Source organism: Elephas maximus, chromosome 4 (assembly GCF_024166365.1).
Source record: "Elephas maximus indicus isolate mEleMax1 chromosome 4, mEleMax1 primary haplotype, whole genome shotgun sequence".
NCBI classification, from domain to species: domain Eukaryota; kingdom Metazoa; phylum Chordata; class Mammalia; order Proboscidea; family Elephantidae; genus Elephas; species Elephas maximus.
Window position 1 is genome coordinate 116,079,182 of NC_064822.1, and position 7,974 is coordinate 116,087,155.

The following is a 7,974-nucleotide window of genomic DNA, read 5'->3' on the forward strand; positions in this document are numbered from 1 at the left end:
GGGTTGCTGGGAACTTCCTGTGGCTCGCGCAAATACTTAACACGCCATAGAGTATAATTCCGGGTCTGGTGGCTAGAGCGTCATTTCTTCCGCAGGAAGCGGAAGGATGATTGGGTGGGCGGCTCTTTGTCGAAGCTAGAGGACCGGCAGGCGGCAGCAGCAACTACGGCGGTGGCGGCAGGTGAGGGAGGCGGGAGAGTTAGGTGGAGGCCGCGCCCGGAGGGGAGGAGTCGGGCCGGCCCAGCGGTTGGTCTCGGGCGGTCCGCACATGGCCCCCCAGGAACGAGCTGTCTCTTTCTCACACCCCAAGGCCGAGCCTCTTTTCTGAGTGACCCCGCTTCGCGAGCAAACGCCAGCTCCGTGACGTCACAACCTTGCCCATCCCCTCAGCTTGATGTCACCTGGAGCCCCCCCCCCTCCATTTCGGGCTCCCGTAGTGTCCTATCCAGCTGGTCCACGGCTGAGCGCCGGCGGCGCTTCACGGAACCTGCCAAGCTGGAAGACTTGCTGTGGGGAAACTCGTAGAACTTTTTTTTTTTTGGGCAAACTCTGGGATGTTACCAAGCGTCATAATCACCATCCCCAAATCTAATCTGCCATCCACTGCACTGTCAGTCACTGCCCTTCTACAGCTCCGAATTCGGTGTTCCTAACCCCAACTCTAGGCTGGGGTTTGATCCCCACATTCTCCATCTTGAGGCCTGCAGGGCACATCCCTCATTCTTCGTTTTCCATCCCATCGTCCCAGCTTCTCCAAATTAGTTCTGTCGCTTATTCTTCTTGCTGGCGACATCTCCCTTTGACAGGTGAAGAAGTGCAGTTTGAACCCTAAGGAAATTTTGAAGTGTCCAGAGCTCTTGCCGTTTTGTCAGACTTATTCTTGTGACAAACCACCGTCCTCCACTCTTACCCCTTCTCCCACCCAAGTGTCTTTTTTTTTTTCCTGTTCAGAACCCAGCAGTGATGTGGAGGTGGAGACCCACAGGAGCTCCGGACTTCACCTGAGCTACCTCAGGTATTGAATAATCCTGGGAGAATTGGGTGGGAAGGAATGTCCTATCTGATTATCTGCTTCTGGTGAACTTGCTTCATGGGTCAGGCTTGGAAAGATGATAATTTATTCTTCACTTGGTGATTTCCTTTTCAGTAAAAGTTTTATCTTCTCTTTTACCACCCCTTTTCTTGATTGTTTCTTTTATTTTGGGGTTACTTCCTTTTGGAGGTAAAGAACTCGTCTTCTTTTATAGATTATTTAGTAATTCTGGCCTCTGGTCTGATCAGTTCATTTTAGGGGAATTTGAAGGTAAAGTCAAGGCAACTGGGGAGAGCGAAGGCCCAAAAAATCAGGAAAGCCTTATATACTCATGGGGAAACAATATGAAGTTTTCCTATTTGGACACCAGAGGGAGCCTGAACACTGCCTAGGAAAAGCTTAGGCGGTCAGACACGTGGTAGCAGAGTCTCACAGTCTTGGGGGTGGTAGGGTGGTGGTTGTGTTAGAACCGGGTCAGTGGACTGACATTCCTGAGCTCTCTAGAGAAAGAAGAGATTTAAAAAGCTTTTATAGAGTCTGTATATAAAGCAGGTCTTTATGGGGTGAGGAATGGTGTAGTTTGATGTCAGTGGGATCTTCCCATAGGGAGGGGGGCAGGAAGAGGGTGTAGAATGGGGAAAGAAAGGTCACTTGTTCCTGTGGAATTAATTCCTTCCTCCCACCTTGGCCGTTTCACAGGTGGATCTGTCCTGGGGCCTAGAAGTAGAGATTGTAGCTATAGCACTCCTTCCTTTAAAGGGGAGTGGAAGGAGGCTGTCTTCATGGGTTGAGAGTGTTGCTGGGTGAGGAGACAATACATAAGTTTAGGAACTGCCCTCAAACTGGTCATACCAGTCTTCACCCAGGATTTCTTGAGCTTTAGAGATCTGACACAGGGGCCATGGAAGAAGGGTTAAGGGATGTTGTTTTGTTACCAGTGCCCCGTCATCCCTAATAGCTCACCAGCCTATTTTGACCACTGTTCCCTGTCTCCTCACAGCTTATTTAGATACCCACAGTAGTTTTAATTTCACTTCTACAACTTTAATAAGGCCAGGTCAGAAGTGAGATAAAATTCAACACTATTCTCTCCCTTCCCCCTCCTCAGACCGCCTGTCAGCATTGAGATGAGGTGGCTTCATCCCAATTGCCTCCCTTCTCCGTTAGCCAGGCAAGTGTGAATCATTCTGACCAAGACTAGGTGCACAAGGGCCTGGGCAGGGACGTCTGACAAACAGCCAGTCCAAACAAGAATTCTCTTCCCTTAGATTCTCTATCTCCAAAGCAGTTTCCCCTCTGGCCTGCCTCATGCTGGGCTGCCCTGCAAGAGTGGTAGCCTTTCTAGAGGACTCCTGTTTGACACAGCTTTCCTTTTTCCTAGCTGTCACCAAGGGTGGCAAGAAAAGGAAGAAAGCCCTGAGTTGGGGGGAACCAGGATGCCTGACCGGGACAGCTATGCCAACGGCACAGGGAGCAGCAGTGGAGGCCCTGGAGGCGGTGGCAGCGAGGAAGCCAGTGGGGTGGGGGCAGGCAGTGTTGGGGCCAACTCAGATGCCATCTGCAGAGACTTCCTGAGGAATGTGTGCAAGCGAGGCAAACGTTGTCGCTATCGCCATCCAGACATGAGCGAGGTGTCCAACTTGGGGGTAAGCAAAAATGAGTTCATCTTCTGCCATGACTTCCAGAACAAGGAGTGTAGCCGCCCAAACTGCCGATTCATCCATGGCTCCAAAGAGGATGAGGATGGTTATAAGAAGACAGGAGAGCTTCCCCCTCGGCTGAGGCAGAAAGTGGCAGCTGGCCTGGGCCTTTCACCAGCTGACCTACCGAATGGCAAGGAAGAAGTCCCTATTTGCCGTGACTTCCTCAAGGGGGACTGCCAGAGAGGAGCTAAGTGCAAGTTCCGTCACCTGCAACGAGATTTTGAGTTTGATGCTCGGGGTGTAGGAGGAACTGGTGGTGGGGGCTCAACAGGCCCAGTCCTGCCAGGACGACGTCATGATCTCTATGATATCTATGACCTCCCTGATAGGGGCTTTGAGGACCATGAGCCAGTCCCCAAGCGTCGGCGAGGTGGATGCTGTCCTCCAGATGGCCCCCATTTTGAATCGTATGACTACAGCTTGGCTCCCTCCCGAGGGGTGGAGTGCAGACTACTAGAGGAGGAGAATGCCATGCTCAGGAAGCGGGTAGAGGAGCTAAAGAAGCAGGTCAGCAACCTGCTGGCCACCAACGAGGTGCTGCTGGAACAAAATGCCCAGTTTCGTAATCAGGCCAAGGTCATGACCCTGAGCTCCACCGCACCAGCCACTGAGCAGACTCTGGCCCCCACTGTGGGCACTGTTGCCACTTTTAACCATGGCATTGCTCAGACTCACACTACTCTTAGCAGCCAGGCTCTGCAGCCCCGCCCTGTATCCCAGCAAGAACTGGTGGCCCCCGCTGGGGCTCCAGCTGCTCCCCCAACAAATGCCGCACCTCCTGCTGCTCCACCACCCCCACCTCCACACTTGAACCCAGAGATCACGCCACTGTCAGCTGCTCTGGCTCAAACAATCGCCCAGGGAATGGCACCTCCACCTGTCTCCATGGCTCCTGTGGCTGTATCTGTGGCCCCTGTGGCCCCTGTGGCTGTATCAATGGCCCAACCCTTGGCAGGAATCACAATGAGCCACACCACCACCCCCATGGTGACTTACCCTATCGCTTCCCAGAGCATGCGCATCACAGCCATGCCACACTGATGGGGCAACCGGACACTCCCCTGGTACAGCCTCCTAGGGCTAGGGTCGAGGGGCTCTTACTTACCTACTCACCTAGCCCTCCTAGGCCCTGTCTGAAGGGCTTACTGAAGAACTGGACAAGAGACTACAAGGAATATGCTTCTGAGAAGGGGTTGGGCTGGTGTGTTTTTTCTCACCTCCCTTTCATGAGGGTCCTCTTGTCCATCTTTCTTCAAGCCTCACAGAAGGGGCTTGCATGGGAGTGCAGACTCAAGCCAGCAAAGAGGAAGGACTGCCTGAGGGGCTGTGTGTCCCCTGTTGGGAAGTTGAGGACATCCCTGGTCTTGTCCTCTCTTCACAGCACAGCACAGGTTCCGGCACTGGCTTTGGAAGAAAGAAAAACCCTACTCAGAGGGAAAGCCAGGGAAGATTGGGAAGTGGGTGGCCAGGAGAGAAGGCCTGATAGGAGCCTTCAGACAACATAGGGCCCAGTTGAGTTGGACAATACAGAAATTGCTCCTGGGCCCCTGGGAAGGTGGGACCATAGTACTCCAGCCCAAAGGCTAGGGAAGTGTTCATTACCTTAGCTTGGGCTGGAAATCCATAGGACAGGGCTTACCACTTTCCAAAGAAATAAAAAATAATTATTTTTAACAAATGGAGGCAGTGAAAACTTGCTTAGATATTCTGTGTGGGGAGATGGGAGCAGTAAGTAAATCTCATGCTAAAATGGGATAGAGACCCCACCCTCACATAGCTTGGGTAAGGTTGGATGGAGGCCAGTGAAGGATAGAGACCCAGAACATGATCAAGTGGGGCTTTGGGGAAGGCTCTTTGTGGGGTAAAAGCATTGCAGCCACCTGGTCTAGTCTAAAAATAGCACCATCTGTTTCTAGTCTCTGCATATGCCATTCCCAGGTTGCCTTGGTAACCAGGGCTCCTAGGGTCACTTAGGGGGGCAGGTACTGAAGAGGGTACATGTAATGGGAATGGGATGTTATGTAGATTATAAATTCTTCAGTTTTGCAAACAGAGCAGAGCAGGTGATGCTTGCCTCTCTTGAGTTGTCGATGGGAGTTAATGTCTCTCCTACCCTATCTTTTCCTCAGTGGCCAATGCCTTAATCCTTAAAAGCCTTGGGAGGTGCTGAGAAAAGGAGAGTTCTGGGGACACAAACCTCAGGGTTCATCCCTTTCCTCTGCTTGCACAGAGGACCAGAGAAGGTTTTTAATCCACTTAAGGATCAAAAGGCCAGGGGCCTCGATAACCAAACCTCAGTTCCTCCTCAGCTCATGGCTGATGTAGGGGAAACAACTCAGGTGTCTAGTCTAATGGAACAGTGTATTTGGGGGTCGAGAAAGTGATCTTGCGTCGTGCTCCCCCATACCTCCTGCTACCTCTTGCTGTCTTGGCTGGTTGATCACTTAGGTTATACCTGGGGTTGGAAGCCTGGGTCAAGGCCAGTCACTTAAAAAAAAAGAATGGGGCTGATGACTAAAAGTGGTCAAATGTTTGTGCATATAGAAATGATACATTGATAAGCTTAATGTTGATTTTCTGGCAAAATTCTGGATCATTAAAGAAGATGGTTTATGAGCATTTAGAGAAGAATGTCATCATAGATACCAACATGAATTTCTTCCAGTCAAGTCCTGACAAACTATTTTTTCCAAGTATTTCTGAAGAGGTAGATGTGGGAAACTAGATGTTATATGTCCTGTGTTAATGTGCTCCAGCTAAAGACCACCAGGATACACCTATAGTTGAAAGAATTGGGTTTAATGCTCATTGCAATGAGGAGAGCACACACCATGGGGAACAGTGGTGTGTCTCAGCAAGAGGATGCTAAGAGGACTTAGGATTTCAACTTTGGCTAAGTAATTTTGGGAAGGTTAAAGGAAGAGGGGGGTTCACTCTGGATTGGGATAATTCTATGATTGGGTATCTTTTATCTAGGAGGTTAGACTAGAGCAAGGCTAAAGCTGTAACTGGTAAAGAGGCAATTGTCACTCATTAGCTCGGAGAGGGGATATGTGGTATTTTGTGGTTTGCACGCTGACCTGTTGTCTGTGCTTAAAACTATGAAGTGGTCTTTTTTTTTTCTCACTTCATCACAGTCACTGAGTGACCTTGTTTGATGTTAGTGTTGAGATTATTTGTGCCCCACATAACACCACTGCTTAGCCATGAGAGTCAGATCAGCCCCTAACAACCTCAGACCCTAGCATGTGAGGCACCAGATGTCAAGAGTGAGTTCTTTCCTTTCTCACCTGCTAAGTCATTGCAGATAAGAAAAAATTATGGGTCAGTTAATAGTAGAGCTTGGTGGAAATAGAACAATTTTACCCAGCAAGTGTTGATTAGTGCATTCATGTTCGAGAAGTCTTCAGTGATACGGCCAAGGGCTATGTCTTATTTAAACAAACAAACAAACAAAAAGAAACCAACTTGGATAAACATGCAAAAACCCATTAACAACAGTAACACAAGGAAGTACTAGATAATATTCAAATTGTCTGTCAATTGATTATAAAACATGACACCCTATCCCCCCCCCCATTCCCGCTTAAAAAAATTGCTTAGGGATAAACAAAACTTTGAGCTTGTCAGAGGAACAGTGTAGAGGTCTGCATTAGCAATAGTTCACTTGAGAACAACTTGGAACTTCCAGTTGTCTGCAGAATTTAAAATCTTAGTCCTCATTAGTATTTCAGTACTTATTAAGAGCCTGCTATGTTCTAGGCACTCTTTTAGGAACTCCCTAAGGGTAGTAGAACTCTGGTCGTGAGTTGTAAACGGCAGTTCCACTTTGTTCTTTTTAAGTGGAAACACTCCTGATGTGTTCCCTTCTAAATGTAAGGTTTTAAGAGGGTCATCGACAAACCAGCGGGGTAGCTGAAGAAAATTGCCGAGAGGACTGAAGGGAGACCCAATAGATGTCTTCAAATATTTGAAAGACTGTCCTATGGAAGAAAGGATGAGAAGGTTTTATGTTCCTACTCAGGAAATAAACAGGGAGTTCAAACAGCTAACTTTTATTGGGTGCTTAATATAAGCCAAGGCATTGTGCTAGGCACTTTACAGGCAATATCTCATAGACACAGCAGGTACTATTGTACGCATTTTGCAGATGAGAAAGCAGCCTTAGAGGAATCTACCCAGGGTTCCACATCTAGTGAGGGATGGGCCCAGGATTCTATTCAGGCAGTCTGACTCCAGACTTGGCATAAGAAAGTTCTAATAATAGATATCCAACAAGGGGACTACTACTTTGTAGTAACTTACAAGGAATAACAGAAAAAATTTCCTCAAATTCTGTTGCCCTTTCTGGGCTGGGACTAGAATACCACATCTGACCCTCTGTCTCCCCTAGGAGGCAATTATAGTTTTACATATATATGCAGATTATATGTCCAGGAAGTTTCAGTACTGTCACTCCTCACTTAGGCCCCTCCCTTTAAGACACTTCCTCTGACAAAGGGCCATCCCTTCCTGTCACCCACTTACTATTTATCACCACCAGGTGGCATCTGGGCACAGGATTGCCAATGGGCAGGGACCCACCCTGTTGTGCTGCTGCCTGCATTGCAGCTGTTGATCCTGTGGCTCCTGGGCACCAGCTAGGACTATGCCTTCCTGGGGATGAGCTTTCATCCCACATATACTATCTTCAGTAAGACGGTCTGATGATCTGGATAGGGGGAAGAAAAGTTTGGAAAAGAATATAATTCCCCACCCCTGTCTTCTCTGCTCTAAAACACCAGTTTATAGAGGTTTCACTCTAAGGATTTTTTTTTTTTTTTCTAGTACAGCTCTGCTTCATCAATTGGCAAGCAGATGATATTTAAGTTCCTTGGGCCCGTTTTCTACCCGCTCACCTCTGGGGATATGGAAGATATGGGTAGGCAGAAAATTGTTCCTTGCACAGTTCTGCAAACGGAATATAGCCTACATACTGCCAGCTGCAAGGAGGTAGAAAAAAAGGAAGTGAGAGAACTGAGGGAGAGAGACTGGGCAGCGACAAGTTTTAAGCAGTTTTGATGAAACACAGCCTGATGAAATCTATGCCTGCAGAGCCAGATAACATTTATCAGCTGCAGATCTAGTCTCTCCCCAACAGTCAACCCTAGTCCCCGGCTGCGTCAGACAGAATGACGCAATAAACACCACATATACTGCATTAAAAGTTTATCTTATGCCCAACGCATACCTCTTCTG

General features: G+C 48.5%; 1 protein-coding gene across 1 annotated transcript; it reads left to right on the top strand.

The window, feature by feature from the left end:
- The first annotated feature begins 103 nt into the window (after window positions 1-103).
- On the top strand, window positions 104-5,492 carry ZC3H10 (zinc finger CCCH-type containing 10). The gene is made up of 3 exons (XM_049883534.1): window positions 104-181; window positions 952-1,015; window positions 2,415-5,492. The coding sequence occupies exon 3, from the start codon at window positions 2,470-2,472 to the stop codon at window positions 3,775-3,777; it is 1,308 nt and encodes a 435-aa protein (XP_049739491.1). The 5' UTR covers window positions 104-181; window positions 952-1,015; window positions 2,415-2,469; the 3' UTR covers window positions 3,778-5,492.
- Window positions 5,493-7,974: the final 2,482 nt, after the last annotated feature.